Source organism: Argiope bruennichi, chromosome 6 (assembly GCF_947563725.1).
Source record: "Argiope bruennichi chromosome 6, qqArgBrue1.1, whole genome shotgun sequence".
Taxonomy (NCBI): Eukaryota; Metazoa; Arthropoda; class Arachnida; order Araneae; family Araneidae; genus Argiope; species Argiope bruennichi.
In genome coordinates, this window is record NC_079156.1 from 83,874,455 (window position 1) to 83,898,461 (window position 24,007).

At 25.5% G+C, this 24,007-nt stretch overlaps 1 protein-coding gene across 1 annotated transcript; it reads left to right on the plus strand.

Annotated features, from left to right (window-relative positions):
* The first annotated feature begins 1,774 nt into the window (after nucleotides 1–1,774).
* LOC129972495 (splicing factor 1-like) lies at nucleotides 1,775–23,959 on the plus strand. Its single transcript, XM_056086640.1, has 11 exons — nucleotides 1,775–2,123; nucleotides 3,109–3,324; nucleotides 8,586–8,661; nucleotides 10,267–10,419; nucleotides 10,865–10,985; nucleotides 12,197–12,349; nucleotides 12,989–13,285; nucleotides 13,816–13,986; nucleotides 14,339–14,572; nucleotides 15,210–15,321; nucleotides 22,515–23,959. Exons 1-11 carry the CDS (start codon nucleotides 1,967–1,969, stop codon nucleotides 22,856–22,858), a joined length of 2,034 nt encoding a protein of 677 aa, XP_055942615.1. The 5' UTR covers nucleotides 1,775–1,966; the 3' UTR covers nucleotides 22,859–23,959.
* The last annotated feature ends 48 nt before the right edge of the window (nucleotides 23,960–24,007 follow it).

Sequence of the window (24,007 nt, forward strand, 5' to 3'; positions counted from 1 at the left end):
GCATCAATTCCTTAGTCACCGTACTTTCCAAGTGCGATGAAGACAAACATTCTCCGACATAAGAATTACAAACAAAGGATTAGCACAAGGAAGTGTCTTCTCGCCAATCTTATTTGCAATTTTTATATCGGATTTTCTTGAAACTCTTGAAAATGAAGTTGATTGTTTGATCTTTGCGGACGACATCTTTATTTTTTGCTCGCACCAGTCTATTGAACTTATTACTAAGAAATTGCAAAAAACAATGGAAAACATACATCAATGGGGTACGCATTGGAAACTTTCAGTTAATGCAGGGAAAAGTTACATAGCCGATCTTTCAAATAAAATTAATTTTACCCATCCAAATATCTCATTAGCACGAACATCCAACGGAAAAACCCAATTACATTCCTCGGAATTTCTTTTACAGAAAGAAATCAAAACGTATTGATCTTCAATAAAATTAAAAATAAAGCTTTAAAAAAATTCAATGCATTAAAGGGTTTCGCATATAAACATTTTGACTCAAGAACAAAAGATTTAATCACAATTTACAGACAATAAATAGCATTTGCAGCTTATTTTTTTACACCAGTCAAATTATCAACAAATTTCCAGAAACTCACATGAAAGCATGAAATATTATTCAGACCAAAGCACTTCGCATTGCACTTGGTGTTCCACAGTGGCCAACAAATAAAGCTCTCCTTTACATCTCCAATCAGGAAATTCTCAATGAAAAAATAAAACGTTTATCCTTACAATTTCTCATTAAGCAGATTTCTATCAGTTCCTTATCCGCCATCTACAAATTAAAATTTTTTCTGATCTAAACATTAATTGGAATCGCATTATTTCTGATCAACATTTTTTTGCAACTTCCAAGGGAAAAATGTAAAGTTATTACTATACCCTTTTTCAAAACAAATCTCTCCCACACTCAGCTATTAATGGCAGTTTTCAAGAAACGCTACAAAACCACTTCAAACAATGTTTCATAATCGCAACTGATGCATCGAAATCACAAAACTTGACTTCAATCGCCGGCATTTCGGATCTGTCTCAATTTGCTTTTCGAACTCACAACATCAACTCAATTTTCACAGCTGAAGCTCTTGCAATTTGCCAATCTCTGGACTATCTTTCGCTTCCTGAGAAATCTTTACTTCTTCTTACAGATCTTACAGCACTTCAAAATTTTTTATATAAATCTCCATCTATCATTCATAAAATTGTGGAAAAATCTCAGATTAACCAACATATTACTTTTCTATGGATCTCAGGGCATTCGACAATATTACGGAATGAAAAAGCGGACTTGATCGTAAAATCAATAACAGAAATCAGTCCATGCATTGAATGGATCGCATCGGAAGACATCATCTCACGCATCAAACAAATCTCAAAAAGAAAAACTATAGACAGAGAAAATATTATGAAATTCTTGGAGAAATTCTAGACATAAAAAATATTGCTAAATGGACAAGAAATAGAAGACATCACTTGCGCTAGAATTTCTACCAAAACACTAATTACACCTGCCCTTCTACATCGATTTAACCTGTCGAATCAACCAAATTGTGAAACATGCCACTCTTTGAATAATTTGGATCATATCTTACTGCACTGCCGAAAATACTCAAGCATCAGACTTTGCCTCTGGTCGAAGTTGGGCCTTAACTCTCTTTCAACCTGTAATTTTAAACAACTAACGAGTCACATGGCTGTGACGACACATCATTTTTCACTAATAATTTTCTCTATTTTGGCAACGGCATAAAGATTTGTTGATTTGATTGGTCTGTTCAGTGGCGAAAGTGTTCATTGTACGCCATTTCTTTTAATATTTGAGTTAAAAATTTTGTTGTTCCTGCTTATTATTAATCATTGGTTGTTGTTCAGACTAGTAGCATTAGCACATTACTTTTTAAAAGTATCATTAAGAAAGTTTTTTTATAGCTGTTGTATTGTCACTTGTTATGATATGTCTGGAAGAACATCTGGCGCTAATACTACACCACTTGGGCGTCCTAATCCCTCAATGTTAGGATCTTCTAATAAGACATCTAGCATGTTAAAACCTAGTTACATGACTTCTTCTGAAAATAATAAAAGAAGTCGGGAAGACGATTATGATTATCGTAAGTATTTTGTGGTTAATTGCATATTGATTGGTTTCATGTTAAATTAAAAATTTTACAAATGTGTTTCTATTTGTTTTTACATGAGATTTAGGAGCTTTTATATTTTATTTTTCACTTATGTAATGGATTTATATCTTCCAAATTTCTAGACCTAATGAAATCGATTTAAGGGGAAAAAAAAATCAAGAATTTTATTTTTATTTTTTATAATTCATGAACTTTCCCATTGTTTTATGGATGGCCATTAAAAATTTTCTTATAATATACTCTTTTAAATCATTTAAAACTAATAGCAAAATTTCATTTGGATAAAAAGTAGTGGACATTTTTAAAATTAAAAGGACCTATTATTCAGATATTTCAGTATATGTTCATTAGAATAATAATTATAACTATTTAGATATTTTTGATGTTCATTGCACAATATTAAGATTGTTAAATATGAATGGTGATTAGATTTTTTCACCACAGCAACTTTAATATTATTACTTTTTCTTCCTTTTCTAATATCAGTTTCTTAATCAGACCAACTTTTCTCTAAGATAGATATTTAACTTAATTAGGTTTTTAAATGACATATTTTGTGAATGTAAAAAAATAATTTTTATTTTATCTGTAAAACAAACAAACAAAAACGCTCTGCAGAGTTTAACTAAATAAGTATAATAAAATGTTTTCTGAATTAAATTATGAATACAAATTTTCATTTTATTGAAAATGCATTTGGGTATGAAAAATCTAATTGGAATGCTGATGGATAATCACTAAAATTTGTATCAACAGATCCGCACATACTTTTCTATCTATTCAAATTTGTGTATTAAAACTAATCCTAACCTAAAACTGTTGTTTAGTGTCTTACATTTATTTGGTTTAATTTATATTTTGGTGCATGGTACATTTTTTATACAATCTAATTTTTGTCTATTATTTTTATATAATCTTATAATAATGAGTTCTAAATATCATAATTTTTCATTAGAGTCAACAAAGTGGCCTCCAGAGGAAAACTCATGGATGTCATCAAATAATCGTAATAATAATAATAATGATAAAAGTGAATCTGAACGCGAAAAAGAACGCAAAAGAAAAAGGAGATCTCGTTGGGGTGGTGATGAAAAAGAGAAAGTTTTCATTCCGGGTTTGCCAACAGTTTTGCCCAACAACTTGAACCCTCAACAAGAACGTGCATATTTGTGTAAGTTTTCTGTTATTTTTATTTCATATTTATATATAATTTTTTAAATGAAATTTTAAATATTGTATCATTATATTATATAAATCATTCAGAAAATCGGTAATACTAAAAATATTTGTATAAAAATAGAATTGGAGACTTTCAGTGTGTGCTAGCTTAGTAACGTACTTTTTCATATAATTAGTATAATTTTTTTCATTCAAAGTTAAGATTTTTAATTCATGCAAGAAAATGTAGTAATTATTAATAATTATTATAAATAATTGACTTTTCCTGAAAAATTTGTAAAAATACTTTTTTTTTATTGTAATGTATAGTTGAGCTTGAATGCTATGAATAACCTGTAAAAAATTGTCTTGTTTTAATTTTAATTAATTTTTTTAAAGTTGCAATTTGTTGATTTCCAAAGTAATAAAAATATTTTTTTTTTCTAAAAAAGATTTTATTTTTTTGTGTGCATTTATTTTTAATTTCTTGCATTATGACTTCTGCATTGATGAAAATTAAAAGTCCTTTTTATGCATTTTATTAATTTCTTTTCTAAAACAAAGAAAAAACCCCTTATGGTTTATTTGGTCAAGGAGATTGATTAAATTTTATATAATATAATTCAGTAAGAAGATTGATAGAACTAAATAACTGAGAACATTTTTTAAAGCATATTTACCATTTAAAAAATTATAATTATAATGGTATTTAATTAATATGAATTTTTTACTACTCGTCATTCTAAGTTTAGTTTCATTTAATGTTCTGTTTAGTCATTTTTATTTAAATACATTTTTGGAGGTTTGATTGCAAGCAAACCTACTATTACATTTATCGAGTTGCATTATACTAAAAGTCTCCTGTGATTAACCCATCACCACTTATTCTATAGTTTAAAGAAACTTGTTATAAATACATTCACTTCATTATGTCTTATTTTTTTTATAATAATACAGGAATTTAGAAAAATATAGATGATTATGAGGAAAGAAAATTACAAACTTTTAAAACCATATATCATTTTTATAATTTTACTACATTTTTTTTTTTACTTTTATAATATTATAAAGCCCAATTCTTAGAATATGATTAATAAATTTTAATAATATTTTTTTTATTGAAATTTCTTGGACAAGTGAAAAAGAACTTTAATATAAAAAATAAAACATGTTAATATTTTGGCTTGATATTTTATACCCAAGTTCAGTTAAAGTTGTATAGCTTCTGTCATCTACAAAAATTACACTTATATAATCTCCTACAGATATTCAAAATATTATTTCATATATAAATACTGTTGTTAATATAAATAACAATAGTGGTATGATGAATTGTAATATTATTGAGCACATGAGCCTTAACATTGATCTTATTAAGTTGATAAAAAATTAAATTTAGAATTAAAAAAAATCAATGAATTTTTAAATCGTTTTGTGCTGATGGGTTAAATATAATTTTATTTCTATATATGTTTATGAAAGGTAAGTGAGATTATTTTCCATACTTTATTCATTTTGAATGTATATATAAATGCATTTTTTTTTCTTTATTTATACCTTACTTTAGTCCAGCAAGCAGCACACCTAGTAATTTTTTAAAATTTAAAATATATATTGAAATGAAATGTTTATAAATACAAGTAAACACTATGCTGTTTCCAAGTATTGTATTTTTGTGTTTCTTTATTAAATACAGCTTGATGTCTTTTATTTTTTTCCGTGTAGTTTGAAATTGTTATATTTATTGAAGTTTTTATTTTACTGTGTGTATATATATATATATATATATATATATACTGTGCATTTTCAATATAAAATATTTTTAAAGTCTTTTATAATATATTATATGTTATTCTGATTACCATTTTTAGTTGATATATTTTTAATTTAATGATTGAATTTCAATTTATGTTGTACTCTTTTATATAACCTTCTTAATGAAATTTCAGGTTTATAATTCAGTTTCAAATAATGATTGTTATTCCTAGTTTAGTTTTATTATGCTTTTAAATGATCATTATAATTTTTATTCTAAAATGTTTTATATTATGTGTTTATTTACTATTCTGTTTTATTTATCAATGAACAAGATTTGCTATAGTGGAAAAGATATTAAAATTTTAAATTAATATTTTATGTAGAAAAGGCCTCCATTGTTTTTTAAAATTTATTTCTGCAATTTAAATTATATGCAATTTTTTTCGCCTTGAAAGCTAATCTAGTTCCTCCTAAAAAAATTTTTTGGTATAATCTGTTGTCAATTGCTTCTTCATTAGTTATCATTTTATAATATATTCTTTAAGATATTTTTGTGTTTTGAATTATTAAAGATTTGATTACTGTATATACATATTTGCTGTAATGTTTGCTATTGACAGTTTTTTTTTTTAATGTTTTTCAAAAGAAAAGTATATTTTTAATATATAGTTGCAACAGAAAGAAAGTAAAGTATAGATATTCGTTAAAACAAAAAATGTAGTTGGTTGCCATGGATTTATACATTATTACAAATGCTTCTTTTAAATTGATTTTCAGAAATATGTTTTAAATCTACATTCAATTATTTATTTTCATATTCCATAGTTTAAAAAAATGGAAAATTTATTCTAGTTTTTTTAAATAAAGAAATTTTTCCCTCATTAAAACTGACAATTCAGTCCTGCCTGTCATTGAGTTATAAATATTTTACGTCAAATTTTTTCCAGGTTATTTTCATGATGTATACATTTTTTTCAGTTAATAAGCATGACTGATTATTAATAAACTTCTTAAGTATACTAAATTCTGAGAGTTTCAGTTAGTAGTAATCAGTTGAACATCTTGTATGGATTTTTATTGATTTATTAACTTTTTATTTCTAAATGACATTTGGTAAGATGTATTTTGTATAAATATAATTCATGATTTTTTTTTATAATGAATTAGGTCCTGAATATAATGAATTTAGAGATAAAATAACCATTCATTGTTTCATCTTTTTGCTTGGAAGTGAAAAGAGCACATAATAAATGAAAATGTAGACATTAATATTGTTTACATTTAAATTATTACTGCTTTAACATCTAAGATTTTAGTGATCTAAGAGAGTGCAGTGTTTATTTAATGTAATGTTTTCAGCATCATTTTCTCATTGCAGATAAATGAAAAATAGAAAAATCTACTTTGAAAACTTGTTTTTTTTTTTTAAATTTTAAACCAATAATGATAATTTTTACATCATATTTTATTTTATAATTTACTTTTTAAACAGAAGGGGAGGGGAATTAGTTGCTATTTAGAAATATATTAAATAGAACTCTTCTTGTGTAGAATTTGAGAATTCAATATTTAATTTTTAGAAACTGAAATTTTGATTTGTAATTATAATGTGCATTTTAATCTATAGCATTCCATGTGTAACAAGGTGTATCAATTTAGTTATTTAATCTCTATAATTTTCAGTAGAAGTTGTAATTATTATTACTTTATCTCATCTATGTTTATTAGCCTGATTCCAGTATTCTTCCTGATGGTGTACCTTTTTGAGATGTTCTGCAGCATTAAATATTAAGATAACTTAATTGGATGCAGTTTTAGATTATAATAAAAAAAAATGAAAGTTATTTTACCTTTGTTTCTGTAAATTAATCTTAATTGTTTTATGCTTTGTCTTAAAATTCTTGAATAAATGCATCTTAACTTTTTAAGTGTCTAAATTCTGGGGGAAAGGCTAACATAATTTTTTTCCCCTTATTTCCATGTTTATTTCGAATATTGCTATTCAATTTTATGCATATATATTTTTAAACGTACAATAAAATATTTTTAGGATTCAAAAGGTTTAATTCAATACAAAAGTAAATGCTTTATTTACTTTAAGATTATTTATCAGACCTTAAAACTGTTGAATGAAAATAAGTCATTTAGAGACTTAATATTGTTTGAAAAAAAATTGATTATGGAGTCAAAGATATAGTTATAATTTACTGAGCAAGTATTATCTGAAAGTCTTTTTTTCTTCTTTGTTTTGTTTTCTGCTATTAACACATTTGTGAACAACCTATTAGTTACAATATTCATTGTATTTTGGGTTTATTAAAGGTTAGTTTGTTAGAAACAAGTATTTATTTTAGATTACATGTCTTTAAAATATTTACCTGTTCATTACTTAATTTTCTTGAGTGTCCTTTTTTATTTATATTTAAAAAAATTGAAAGTTATTGTTTGGTTATTTGTATTAATTTTAAATCTGTTGCAATTATTAAACTATCCAAGTACAAATATACACAGTTAATAACTTTTGATCTAAATGTTTCAGCAACAAAGTATAAAAATCTTAGTTTGAAATCTGGACTCTTTGTAAATAAATATAAAAAAAAAAAAAAAAAATTATAATTTTTTGGTATATTTTTGAAACTAAATATTGAATTATTGTTTATATATAATTGAAATCTGAATGATTTTAAATTACTTAATGAGTTTACTGTTTTAAACAAAATAAGTTTTTAATCATTTGTTGTTTGGTATTAAATACTTTAATCTTCTTCAATTACTTTTGTTTTAGTTTATTACATGTTGCATTAAAAGTGGTTATAACTCTACAATCTTATAATTTTTTGCCTAAACTTATTCTATGTTTGATTTTCAAATTATAGGTATTAATTCTATTTTCACATGATTACAGTATGTCTATATTTTGTTATTATTTTTGATATTTAATTAAATAATTTATTATTATAAATGATGCATTGATTACTGTATGTCTATATTTTGTTAATATTTTTGATATTTAATTAAATAATTTATCATTATAAATGATGCATTAATAATTTCCTTCTGCTATTATTGACTGTTTCTTTTTCCTCAAAAGAAGAGATGCCTAGTTTTGAAGTAAAATATACTGTAAACTGAGTGAAATCTGTTATTAATTTCTTATGAGATGCGTGGATTTTGCATTTTGTCTGGTAGGTGTTGCTAAAGCTGCTGGAAATGTCTTTTATATTATATCTACATTTTTTCATCTTTTTAAAATATGAAATTTCTTAATATGCTGTTTCAAAAATGATTTTTTTTTCCTTCTTCTGGATTTTAAATTTTATTCTGACATTTTCTCTTTCATTAGTTTTCTTTTATGAATTTGGAAATATTTTTCTTTTTGCTTAAAAAATTTTATATGTCAATTTATGAAACAGGTGAGATTAAAGAGATTTTGAAACTTAGTGAATTTTTCTGAATATTTTTTCTACATTTTGTTAATTAGGGGCTATTGCCCTTTTCTAACCCCCTCTCTTACAGTGCAGCTGCAGATTGAGGAAATTAGTAGACGTCTTCGTACTGGTGACCTGGGAATTCCCCCTAATCCTGAAGAAAGGTTTGGCTGCTAATAATAGTAAAATTTAAAACTAATATATTTAGGATGTCCTGTGACTGATTAATATCTTATATATTTAATTTCCTTTATTTAGAATATTATAGTGTTAGTTATATATCAGTTTAAACAGGATTTTTTCCATAAATATGTTTTTATTAGTATTTTATATTATAAAAATTATACGTTTTCTTAATCAAATATTTTTATTTTGTTTTTCTAAAAAAATTATATAATCAAAAATCGGTACATTTAAATTAAAACTCATATATTTATTCATAAGCATTTTTGTGATCCTTTGAAATATTTTAAATTTATCAATGTCACTATTGTGTTATAAAAAAACATTAAAAATATTTAATCATATTAAATTCTCAAACAATGTTTCCCTTTTTAATGAATTTATTTCTCTTTTCTCTTTCTTTCGTTTTTTACATTTTAAAATTTTATTATTTACATTATTAATTTTTAAAAAATCTATGGGAAAAAGCCTAAACATTTTAAATATTAAGAAATTTTTAAACACTAAGTTTTGCAACTGCTTAATGTTGTTTTGTATATCTTATTTATAATTATTTAGATATAATTTTTCTTTATATTTACTATCTTTAAAAATATAAAGAATTTTGATTTGATTATATGCTATTTTTTTCTTTTGATACAATTTATTTTTAACTGGCTTAAATTTCTGGATGATTATACACTTGATGAGAGTATAAAACTCTTCTTTTAATATTAGGGAACAGATTTGATTTAACAGGTTTAGAAAAAATGTGCTTTATTTCATCAATTACTTATTACCCCCAAATGGAATTATCTTCCATAACTCATCTATTTCATGCATTTCTCAGTTTTTTTAATGCAAATGATTTTATTTTTAAATCATTATGATCACCATCGTTTTTATTGTTTATCTAGTAAAAAGGAAGAGAAAAGCACTCCATTTCAGTGTTAGCATTTTCTGTATGGTATCATATGAGTGCCTAAATAATATTCAGAACACTTTCTTAACCATTTTCTGAAAGTAACTGTAAATGAGCCAAAATGCAGATATTGATATGCATGCTTTTTATAATATTTTATGTTAAGGATATATTTAGGTTTGAAAGTTTAAATGAAAATATATCTTACTATTAATTTTTTTTACATTCCACTACAGAGAATTCTTTTTCTTTGGCTTATTTGATTCATTAATCCATGTACTGTTTTTATATTTTCGCAGAGTATGTCTTATAACTGTTGATGAGAACATCCAACTCGCATTTTAGGAAATCTGATACTTCTCATCTCTGGTAGCATGAAGATTTTTTTTTGCAGCACAGTAATCCGTTTTATTGAATTTTCCTGCTAATCAATTAATGTTTCAGGTCTTTTTCTTGTTTTCTAGGTTAAATTTTTATCTCTTTGATCACCATGATTTTTATCTTTTATAATCCAGCAGGTTTCTCTCCATTATTTGGTACATATTGCGAGATTTAAGCAGTGTAGCATTATAAGGCAAATATACTTTTTGAGTCATTTTAATCGAGGAAAATTTATAAGGTTAAAATTCATCAAACTAGGATTCATGTAATAAAACTCTTGTTATAGTGATGGAAATTTTTTCAGATCTCCTTCTCCAGAACCAATATATAACAGTGAAGGTAAGCGTTTAAATACCAGAGAGTATCGAACTCGAAAGAAGTTGGAAGATGATCGTCATAATTTAATTCAAGAGATGTATCAGTGTAATCCTGAATACAAGCCCCCACCTGACTACAAGTAATGCTTCTAATCAACTTAAAATCTTTATTTAGTATAATAGTATAGGAATATAATAATGTGCAAATTTTATTTTAATTAATTTAAACATTCTTTTTAAATTAACGTAATTCTTAATCATTGGCAAAAGGCGCATTAAAGGTTTTTTTCTATTGCATTTTTTCCCCTTTGAGGGCTGATTTTTTTTAAATAGGCTATTCCAGTAAAGATGATTTTTTTTAAGAATATTTCTTAATGTGCTAATAAAATTTTTAAAAATTGAATTTTCTATTTAAAATGAAAAATAGTTTTCTTAAGAGTACTTTATTTTGAATTTTTTTTATACTAAAAAAATGTACTCTGAAAGCTTGAAAATGTATGTACCATTCATTAGAATTTTTAAAAAATCTATTTTATAGTCATTTTTTTTATGAAATATGATAAAATCTTTTGTATTCTTTTCTAGACCTCCTCTAGTCAAAGTGTGTGAAAAGGTTATGATTCCACAGGAAGAACATCCTGATATTAATTTTGTTGGCTTGCTTATTGGGCCTCGAGGTAATACCTTAAAATCGATGGAAAAAGAGGTAAGTTTTTAATTTAAAAAAAAATTATAACAATGATGCTAATTTTCATATTGTAATTATTTCAAATGTTTTTAAAACTTTCTTTAAAATCTCAAAATTTAAGTAAAAGTTTTAGAATTTGTCTGTCAAGTAACCTCAAATCTAAGCGATGGAAATTAGGGTCCATGTGGTCTTTCTCTTGTTTTAGGCATTTATGTATATGTATCATTTGCTTTTTATTATGTCAGTTTTTTTAAATCCATTAACTATAAAAGTAAGTTATTGAATACCTTGAAATATACTATTAATAAAATTATATATAATGCCTGATATACCTTCATTTTCCTTGATTCTAATATTCTGTTTTAAAGATCATAATATTTTTTTAAAACTTTAAATATAAGAGTCAGTTACTCTCCTAGTAGCAGATATTTAATTTTGGCATTAACTCTATAATTTATCCAGTTCTTTATATTACAGTTTTGTCTTCATATTGTCAAGTGATATTTTGTGTTGCAGGAAAATTTTCTGATATAATTGAAAATGAATTGTGAATCATCTAAAATTTATAAAAAATTTTAACATTTTATGGAGCAAGTCTGATAAAATGCAGCATTAGTTGTGTTAAAATAAAGAGAAAAAAAGAAATCCAAACTGATGAATTACATATTTTTTTAATGTTAATAACTATTTCATGATACCTTGTATATATATGACAAAACTTATTGGAATATGTTTCTCATTTTGTTGTTGTTGTTGATTTAACCATTTAAATTTATTATTCCAAATGCAATGCTATGATTATTCTTAATTTAAAGGTGATGCCTCATATAAATGCATCATTTATGTTATTCCTTCTGAAAGTTCAAATTCTTAGCATTTCATTGACTTTTTTAGGTTGCTAATCAAATGAATGTATTTTACCATGATATATCCATGAACTACTTATATTAACAGATATCACATATACTCACAGCAATTTGAACATTCTCAAGTGTTATATGATTTGTCCTATTAAATATACTGTTTATATTTACAAGATTTGAAAAAAAAAAAAAAATTGCTGATTTAAGTTTTTAGCAATGAATAAGATTTATTAAAATTAGAAAAGAATATCTCCATAGTTGTAATTATATATGTATAAGTGCACAGTTTAGTATTGTATGTATTGTATATCAGTGTTTCTTTTTGTTTAGTCTTGCCAAAAGTTTAAAATGTTATTTTTCATTCAGACAGGAGCTAAGATTATAATTCGAGGTAAAGGCTCAGTAAAGGAAGGCAAAGTAGGTCGCAAGGATGGACAACCTCTTCCTGGGGAAGATGAACCCTTACATGCCTTTGTAACAGGAAATAGTCATGAAAGTGTCAAAAAAGCTGTTAATAAGGTTATTCACATTACATTTTTTCACTAAGCCCATTGCATGTAATAAAATGTAGCATTATTAAATCAAATATGATTATGTAAATATACTGAAATTGAAATGTTTCGGCATTTACTGCATTTTGTTTAATTACTACATCAGATTCTGAGGAGATTAAATAAGTAGAAAAATATTTTAGTTAAATTAGCGTTTTAAATCATTTGAGAAATATTGAATATTTAAATTCATGATTCATTAATAAAACCTGTTGTTGCCTGTTTGTATTTTACTATATTGGGAAATGTAATTTATAAGTTACAAAGAAGTATTATTTGGAAAAGTTTTTGATTATATTATTGCAGTTATCTTGTTTATTACTGAAGTACTCTGCTTTTGATGTGAAGGAATTGGGAGGGGGGAAGAGGAGTTTTTCAATTTTCTTTTTTAAAAACTTTCAAAACTTTATTTGCACATCTACATTAATATGAAATGTTTGAGTAATGCAGTTATTTTGATCTAAATATATAATAGATGGTAAGCATGGTATAAATGTTGGAAGACAATTATGGAAATATTTCTGGTTAATATAGTTTTGTAATTATTGTTATTATTCTAATCTGTACTCACATTTCTTTATTTTTATTTATTATTTATTTTTTGAAGATCAAAGATATTATTCGCCAAGGAGTTGAAGTACCTGAAGGACAAAATGATTTGCGGCGCATGCAATTGCGGGAATTAGCCCTTTTAAATGGAACATTACGTGAAAATGATGGACCACGTTGTACTAATTGTGGAGGTACAACTCATAGAAGTTGGCAGTGTCCTGACAAGCCTAATGTTACTAATAATGTCATTTGCTCAAATTGTGGTTCTGCTGGTCATATCTCTAAAGATTGTCGAGAGCAAAAAGCTCCTGGTGCATTAGGAGCACCTGATAAGGCAAAGATAGATGAAGAGGTACAATTTGATGTTAATTTCCGTATTTAGAAATGTGTTGAGTATATAAAATTTGTGATTTTAGATAGTTAATTTTGTTTAATAACTTTTTGGAGAATATATTACCAAAAGTAAAAATTTTTTTGATGGAACATTACGTGCATTCTGAATGTTGCAATAAATGTTCTTGCTGATAGTTGGTTGATGTGTTAAGTTTTTATATTAAATTAGGAAGCTATAGATTTGGATTGTTTTAAAAAAAACTAATGCATTGCTATTTATTTTTGCACTTATTGCATCTGTCTTAATGTTAATCAGTTTTTTTAATATCTCTTCAATAAAAATCCTTTGTATTTAAGTAGATAAAAATTAAAGTCATTGAAATATATTACATATGTTGATAGTACTACTTTACAAAATTAAATATAATATTTATCAAATAATTAAAGTTGCATAAAAAAAACGAATTGTTTATTTGCCAGTTTTTAAATATTGTATGCATTTTTTTCGTGTGGTTTTCAATGACTGATACCAAAATATTAATTTTCTAGTATATGTCATTGATGGCTGAACTGGGTGAAGGACCACCACCTCCTAATAAAGGAAATTCTGTTGGTTCTAGTAGCCAGTCATCTGTAACTCCTTTGCAAGCCCCACCTGGACCTCCAAGGGCTATAATGGCTCCACCACCTTCCATATCAACGTCTCAATTTCAGGCCACAGTAGGTGTTTTGTATTAATTGTGATGTAATGATTTTCAACAAAATTTTGAAAATCATGAACTGACTATTTAATGTTTTTTGCATAAATATTTTAAATCAAAATTGAAGGATTCTAAATTTAGTGAAGAATTGACATAAATATTTAAACTATATTTTTATTTAAAATTTTTTATTTGTGTTTGTATTAGTTATGTGCATTTAAATATCAGATTTAAAGTACTGAATTATCTCAAAATCATCAAGTTTTGTTTTTAAAAAAAACTTCCGCTTTAACAGGAAAACTTAATGCTTATGTTTTTAATGTCTGTTAGAAATGGATATATTTTGCACGTATTTTCTGTCATTTTTTTAGAGCTCTCAGCCAACATTCAACAATGCCCAGAATAAATCTGCAATTCAAAGTGTTCCCCCTCCAACCACTGGCATGCAAAACACAATGTTCATGCCTCCTCCAATTATGTCTCAGATGCCCCCTCCCCCAATGCCTCCTTCTTCCACTGTTTCTCCAATGGGTATGCCACCCTGGACCCAACCTCCATTCCAAGCACCTCCTGGAACTGTACAACAACCAGTAATGCCCAATCAGGTAAATTAAATTTAATTTTAGTTTCAAATAGGATAATTAAGGAATTAATAAAAAGTTTCTAATTTTATTTTTTAATTAGTAATACACAACTACATATAATACATAACACAAATAATTGTACTTAATATATAAACTTGCAAACATTTATCGCACCTAGTAAAAAAAAAAATTGACTAGCAATAAAAATCAATTACAATTGGTATATAAATTCACAATTGCAAAAGTTGTATAACTGTATGAAGATTATATATGTTTTAACGTTTTTTTTTTTTTTCTTCTTTTTCCCCCTTTCACACCTTATTTGTTTTGCATTTTCCTGTTCCAATGATATGTCTCTGTGAATATATCTGTGGACCTTAATTATTTTATGATATAACTATTACCCAATTGTAAATATTGAATTTCATTAAAATTTGCTCAGTTATTCTGAATATAAATAAAATGCAAACTCCTTGATTTAATATCTGTGTATCTAAATATAACATTGTGTTTCCATTACTATAGATATAAAATTCCATCCTGATGAAAGTTTTAATAATTTTTGAAACTTTTTTTTAAAGATACTAAATTATCATAGTATAGTTTTTTTGGTACTTAAAAATGGCTCATTAGTTTTTTAAAAATTATTATTTAATAGGCTGCAACTGCTCCGGCAGTAGGAATGCTTGCTCCTCCTCCACCACCACCCAGTCTCACAGTTGGATCTCAGCCACAAGCTAATTGGATGACACCACCAACTGTCACTCAATGTAATTTTTTTTTTCTTTTAATCTCTTTACTAAGATTTGCTAAGTTTCTGGAATGTTCCCTTTAAAGTGGATGTGGACTAGCAATCATTTAAACTTTTAGCTAATATTTTGATTTATATAAATATCTAGCAATTCGATTAATATTTATAACCCCAAAAGATGTTTTTAATTAGAATATAATTTAACTTTGCCAATTTTTTACAATAATGAATTAATTGAGCAATTGACCTGTTTTAAATTTTGTGCCTCAATGCAATTCTTACTGCAAAATCATTTGAAATTATTGCTGGAAGCCTTTATAAATGATTGTTTATCAAAAAACTAGAATGTTTCAATGGTATAAAATCAATATATATATATAAAACATTATCGTACACTCACTCTTAACTTATTATGAAATGGCAGTAATGAAATGTAAACATATTGATGTTCGAAAGTTTCAGCAGACTGCTTTATTCAATGTTTTTACAGCTGCACTTAATTCAATACTTCGCTAATTAAATAAAATTATTATATTATAAGTAAGTACTTTTTTCAGTGTCATATCAAACACATCTTTCAGTCAGAAGATGTAAAAGAAATTAAGAAATAAACTTTAATCAGAAAGTTTAATATTCAAGAATGGAAATTGGCTTGCCCGTCACTATGGTAATTTTCTATGACTTACCTATTGGAAATATGACTTCTAAAACTATTATTTTCCCAAAAAGGTTTTTGCATTATCTGAAACTCAAATAAATAAATAAAATCCTTTAATGATATCAATATCATTTCTGTACAATTTGTTTTTACTTTTAATTTACAATTCTTCAAGTTTAATTTACGATGCTTTTAATGTTGGTTTGGTTTAGTTTGATATGAAAATAGTTTAAGAGTGATGCTCACTTTAGTTGCTGTTTTTAATGTTATGAAATTTAAACTCATCTGTCAAAATATTATTATTATTTTTTTTTTGCTAATGTTAAAATTAGTATAAAAATTACTTTTTTTATTATTAATTACAAAATAGGATATTCACTTCTGTTTGTATTTCATAATATATACATTTTAATTTGTGCCCACATTCATTTTTTGCAAAATGATTCAGTTCAAGTCCTATTTTTAAGTTGTATCAAATAAATTGAAATAAAAAAAATTTATTCCATATTTAAATGTTTTATAACATAACAAATCAGCAATCTTGACAAGCAAGCTGGTCGCTAAAAGCTGCTAATATTTAAAGAAAGTTGATGTTGAAAGTTGTCCATCATAGATTATTCTCTCCCACCTTGATAAGATCATCCACTTTGCATTATACAAGCCACCTCACATTTTGGTACCTGGAAATTTTTTTTACTGATTTTGTTTTGATATGTTGTGTGTGTGTATAATATGATTTTGATTTTTGCTCATCAGCTCTTGTTTGTAAAATATGGCAACATTGATATTAACACATTAAATTATGCTTAAGGTATGAGCATAAAATTAAAAATTATTTTCTTTAATTGTAAAACAATTTGATTGGGGTAAAATACTTATTGTTAATCTGCAATTGCTCTGCTAAAAATTAAAAAAATCATGTTAGAATTGAAAAGTTAGTTTGTTCCATTTTTGAAAGGTTCATTTGTATTGGAATTCTTTATTTAACACTTGCAGGATCCAACTGTAATCTGAAATCAGATGTGTATCCCTTATATTCTTATTAAACATCTGTTCACTTTTATTCTAGTAGTGTAGCAAAGATTTTCCAGTGATTAATCTTAATGACTGTACTTAGGTTATGTCATTAAATAAATTAACAAACAAACAAATCTCTTAATTAAAGAGAAGCATTAAATAAAGATAAAAGGAAGAGCCCCCCCCCCCTTTTTTTTATGTTCACAAGTGAAATTTCTTTCTGTAAATTTCAATGTCTCTTTATGAGTATCCCATTCATCGTGGTATTGACCCTCCATTCTACTTAATAATTTCTTTTTATTATGTAATCATTTGACTATTACCACTGATGTTTTCAGAAAAATTACAAATGAACAATAGATATGTTCAAATTGCAGTGTTAAATAAATCAAATTTTACAGCTATGTAGCTGTCCTGAAAGCTCTTTTTAGCAAGGACAAATGAGGCTCATATATATATAATATCATTTCTTATTAATGGAATCCATGAAATATGTTTCATTTAAGCATAGTCTTATTTGGTAATCATTAAAAAAAAAAATTGGTTTAAAATTTTTCTCCTTAAACTATTTGTTCTGTTTGTCCTATGTTTGTAAAGCAAAAACTGTCTTCATCAAAAGTTTTCATGAAATTGTTTCATTAACCTTATTTTTATATACAACAAAATCTATTTCATCAACAAAAGATTAATAAATATAATTTCTTTTTTCTTCAATCATGCTATAACTAATAGAACGTTCCTTTCTTACATAATGAATTTTAAAATTCTCCTTTTATACGTAGGGAGGGAGGGCCTTAAGCAAAAGAAGCAAGAATATTTTATGTAATCGTCCTGATGATCTAGAATATAATAAATTACTTTTAAATCGATATAAATTATCCACTAATGTTCATAAACTTCCATCCTTTTCATGACCAATGTCTTGTTTTGTTATTGTCATAGGAATTATGTGCAAATATTAATATTCTTTTTTTCTTTTCATATGATTCTTTTTTTCCATGAATAATTTGAACATTTTAATAATTTAACTATCAGTTTAGTATTTTTATTAATTATTAATTGAAAATTTTCAAAATTGCAACTGTTGGAGAAAATTATTTTCGTATTTGAGATCAGCATACTTAAAATAGCACTTTTTTATAAATTTAAACATTTTATTGATCAATTAATCCTACCTATTTTACTTTTTTGGTGTTTATGCTTAGCAGATTTCATTATTTTAAGAACTTCAATTTTTTGTTTGCTTGTTTCCAACCTGTGACATGCCTGAGTTAAATAATAATTTTAAAAAAAAATTATAAATACATGGTTAACATTTCTGTGATGTTACATTTAATTATGAATGTTTTAGCATGAAATTTTAGTAAATGCATATTTCATAATTGCTAAATTAACTCCTCATGCAAAATTATAATAAAGAAATTTATTACTCTATATTTAGTAATAAATCTAATTTCTGTTAGGCTTTTAAGTCTAATAACTGACTTAAAAAAATTTTTTTAATGGTATTATTTCATTTTTTGTGAATAAAGTAATATAAAAATAATATTCTTGACTTCAATTTTAAGAATAAATTTCAGTTCTATATTCAAAATTAGCATTTGTAATTCTCCTGGAAATGTATAAGTTTTTTTTACCTCTACAAATTTAAATTTTGTGCTGTATGTATTTGTAGAACTCTGCCCATGTTTCATTGAATTAGTGTAATGCAGAAATTTTAAGTATTAAATTCTAATTTGTCTTTCTATCTGCTATTCAGATATGTTATTCGAATTGTTCTGGATTTCCTTAAACTTGGGAATTATTATGACCCAAATTAAAAATCATATGAAAATTTTCATTTCTTTTCTTTTTTCTATTACATATTTGAGTGGGGGAAAATATAATTCAAAAAATTATTTTAATATAAAATAAATTTAAATTTTGCTAAACTTTTTAATTGAATTTCTTTTAAATAATTTTCGATTAACCTATTTATTTTACAAGTTAGGAATTAGCATGACTTTTTCTTTAGTACATTTTTTGCGCCTTCCTCCCTTTGAGTGACTTTTGATGTGTAGCAATTAATTAAATTATAACTGTACAAGAAGGTGGAAATTTATAAATTTGAAATGCATGGAATAACTTTTTATATTTAATATTTTAGATTTTGTAACATGCTAAGAATCAATTTTTACACCCCAAAAAATCTCAGAAAAAATGCTTATAAATTTTTTTTTAATATAACTTTTTTATGGAAAAAAAATTTGATTCTGTAAATTTGGTAAACATAATCACAATTGCACATTTTAAAACAATGGAACTAAAAAAATCATTTGAAATAAAATTTAAATTAAGTACTAATTTGAAGTTTTTTTTAGCATATGATACTAAATAAAGGTGATGGCACATATATTTCTCTGAATAAATTTAGATTTTTTAATTTCTTTCCCTTTTTTTTTTCTCTGCAGAATTACGATTTGGCATTAAAATAATTCAACTTATAACATTGGTAAAAATTGTAAATTGTTTCTATGTAAATTTATGGCCAGTTCTTTAATTATTTGAAATTATTAAAACAATTGATTTGCACACTAGATGATGCAGATAAATTTTATGATTAAAACATTTATTTTTAGCCATATAGATGCAGCTTTTGACAAATAATTAGTATATATTATTAAACATGAGAGGATTCTAAATCTCCCTCATATTGCATCAACCATAGAATCTGTAGTAAAAAAGAAAAAAAGACATAATTATCAGAATGCAATCTTTAATAATGAATGTTCAGTAATAGTTATACTGGGTGCATAGTGTCATCATGAAAAGTGCTTTTTTCTCGAAAAGTGCAAATAAAACTTTTTGAGTGGTGCCAGTCCATATTTAGATAAAGCTTAATATTTTTTTTTTTTTTCTATTCACACTTTCTTTGTCAATGTGTATTGTTGTTTATTGAAATACTAGAAAGGTTATTCCCAAGGGGCAACATAAATACATACTATGCCATACTTGTTGTGACTTCGAAAAATGTTCGAACTTCAGTACAATTCAAAGATGGTGAAGTATTTGTTTTGGTTAAGTCGGATAAATGTATGTTTAACTTTTTTATGCATTGTTTAAAAAAAAAAATACGCAGATCGATCCAATGAATGGTAAATAAGAATATAGCAACATGAATTTGGTGTCTCAAGGAGATATATTGAATATGGGAGAAGCTACTCGTAAAGCGCATATAGTGAAGTATTAGTTCATTACACATTTGATCATTGTTCTCGTTAATATTTCTTTTTGGAGCTATGTCCTGCACAACCTATTAAAGGGATTTACTATACTATTTATGTTGAATTCTTACTCATTGCGGTATATATAATTATGTTAATCAACTGCATAAAATTCGAGTATGATGAAATTTTAATGTGGAGCCATAGGTTTTCAATAATCGTGATTTATTTAATGGTTTTTTGTTTTAAATATCCCCATTCATTTGAAAATTGTTATTTGTCAGACCAATCTTGGAAAATTTTAGTTTTTAATACATGTAAAAAAAACTGCTAGATTTTTTTTTTTTTTGAAGAAAAAAGATTTTTAAAACTTAATTTTTTTAGGGTTCAGATTCTGTTATTTTTAACAATTTTTGCTTTTTCTCCTTTTGTAACTCTATTTACAAAACTTCTCTGGGGGCTTTTTATTAGACACTAAGAATGGATTTTTCAAAATTTTAATTAGAAGTTTAAGTAAAAAATAAAAACATGATTTAAACATATTTTCACATAACATCAAAACATATTCTTCAATAAATATTATTTTTACACTGTAGGTTTTATTAATTTTTGGAAAGTTAGTCTTGAATTCAGTTTCTAAAAATTATTTTTCTTAAAATAAATTTCAAATTCTATATAATTTCTTCATTAAATTGTTGAGTTACTTTAAATGTCATAATGTTTTTGATTAAAAAAAATGCTTTTGCTTTACTCTCAAATTCAAAATTTTTAAGCAATTTATTGAATCAGACTCTTAACTTGATAAGTTTTGTTAAATTTTAAGGCAATGCGATATATTGTCTCGCTAGCTTCAAAAATTACTATTTAAAAAAATACATTAACATTTTTTATTTTAATTTTGCTTGTAATTACAGAGCTGCTGTCTTTTATCTTCATGAATTTGTTTGTTTTTTGTGAAATCATTTTCATTTCTTCATAAATATATAATCACATTTTTCTGTCTTTTTTTTTTTGTTAAAGCTAAAACAAGAAAATTTTATTCATTCTTGCATATAGGATAAAAAGCAGGTTTTTATTAAATTTTCGAATTGTTGTGAAACATTAAAAAATGTCCTATTCTAAACATCAAAAGTAAGAAGCAATAAGATAATTTCTTTTTAGTTTAACTATTTCTAAACGCTGCTATTCTTTTCTATTAAAAAAATTGGATCTAAAAAATTCAATTAGAACATTGCATTCTTTTATCTTCAATTTTTGGCAGTTTTACCAATCTTAATGATGGTAGTCTTCCTGGAGTGCTTTAGCTCTTAGCTTTATAAGGTTGCAAATAAAATGTTCTAAACTATTAAATATGGTGAGTTAGAGCAGGAGGAAATTTCGAAGCCATGTTGAATTTCATTTGTTGCCACATATATAAAAATCAATCTAAAAAATTAAAATTAAAAAAAATTTTGGTCATGATATGTGCTTGTATCAATGTTAATGTATTTTCAGAAATCATATATCCATCAAAAATAACTAGTAATTTTTTAATTTTAAGAAATGTTGAGAAAGAAGCCATATTTTTATTATTAGTCTTATAAGAGTTAACAATTTTTTAGTAATGAGTTTTTTTTTTTTTATTTCTATGATTATTTTTATGTTTTTGTCAAAATCAAATATGTTTTAAAATAAAAGACACAATGCAACACTTCTGCAGAATTGCAGAAATAAGTAATAAAGTTGTTATGTATTTGCAGGATTAACTATTAAAATTCAAAAATATACATTTAAAATTAAATATTACAAAAATTTCAATAAAAACAATACATTATGAAATAGAAAATATTCTATGCTTGTAAAATACACAGGTACACATAGGCATAAATATAAAAAGTGCTTAATTTTTGCAGCAAACTAACTACGCACCCTGTTATAGAATAAAAAAGGGGCTACTTAAGTAGAAAGAAGAGGGGATCAGTGTTGATGTCTTGACTAAGACAGTATTAAATCATTGATGAATTTTAAGTTTCCTATTATTCATAATGATTCAAGTGTTTGAAAGCCATCATATCTTAATCATCTTCAAGATTAATTATTTTCTTATTTTCAGATATTTTGGCAAAATTCTTATCCTTATTTCTGCTGATAATTGATACTTTATTTGTACTTTATTAATAAAAAAATAAATTTCTAATTAATATTATAAGCAAGAGAACATGGATAATTTTATTTAATTGGTAGATTCATTTCTTGAAAGTGAATGATAGAATTTGCAATTAATAATTTATTCTTGAAACAATATGTGATAAAATTTTAATTGTAACATAAATTTGTTTATATTTTTTTTTCCAGCTATGGCACCATGGCAAATGCCTCCTCAAGTGTCTGGGCCGATGCCAGTCCCTCCACCTCCTGGCATTGCACCAATTCCTCCACCTGCTGCAATGGCTACAATGTATCCATGGGGTGGGTTTATGGGAGTTCCACCCCCACCTCCTATGCAAACAGTTTCTGCTGCTACTGCTGCTTCCCTCCAGACCTTAGCAGCACAGCCTCCACCACCTCCACCTCCTGCAACCACTTCTATACAAACAACTAGTGCTACTTCATCAACACAAAATGTTTCACTAGCCACTTTATCTCTACCATCTCTGCTGTCTGCACCTCCACCTCCTCCACCACCACCTCCCAGTTAAACTGAGAGGAATTTGAGACCATCTTTTATGTCTCCATCTCAAAAAAGTGGATCATAGTACTTCATTTATTCAATTGCATTGTTGTGAATAATTTCTTGTGTCTGCATTTTAAATCATTCTTATATTTAGTAGAACAATGCATTCAAGGAAATAGAGTAATAGACTTTGAGCCCTCAGAAGCCATGTACAACTGATTATAAAAAATTTGATAAATATTCATGTATGAATATTTATCCAATTATTTATTATGGTTGTTAAATTACAAGTACTGATTCAAGAAAATGTGAGAAATTTTTCTTGGTATTTATAGAGGACTTTGGTAACTTACAATTTCTGTCTAAAAAATACTATTTTTACTGAATCGTGCAAAGTAAATGTCTTCTTTTTGATGTGCTTTCATAAAGAAATATTTTTACCAAGATTTTAGGCTTTTCCCAAACTTCACCTAGTAAGTATGTACAAAATTATCTAATATTGCTTATTATCTATTTATCTTCTAAACATATTTAGATTAATTCAGTCAAAAATTTAAATTATTATCTTTTTGAAAGATGTGATATTTATGTTGACTTACATTTATATCTTCCTATTATATTCATTTTATCTATTAATGAATGTCAGATCTCTGCATATTTGAAGGGTGAGCAAAGATTTTTTTCTTTTTCTTGTTTTTGGATATTATTATATGAATTTCATATAAATAATTTTTGCTATTGTTTTTCTATGTTAAGTTTATCAGCATTATATTCCTTAATTTAAGGTTAAATATGAACTGTAAAAATTTGCATTTTGACCTCCAGCATCTTCGATAATTTTTTTATATTATCAGGAGCTTCGGCTTGAAATAAAATAATTTTTTAAAAATAGTTAACATTTTAAATCTATGAATTATAATAACAGCTGGACTAGTGTCATATTTATTTTCCCAATTTATCTTACAAATAAGTGTTTTTTGCTGACAAAGAATGAATATTATATGTTGTAATCTTTAAAAAAATAACAAATATTGGTTGTTTTGAATCATTGATTTTTAACTTTGTAACTATAGAATTAAATATTTTCCTTGGCTGTTTTTCTGAAATGATGTATTAAAAAGAATATCTCAATTTAATGTTTGAAATGAATGAATTTCGTGTTTGAAAAAAACAT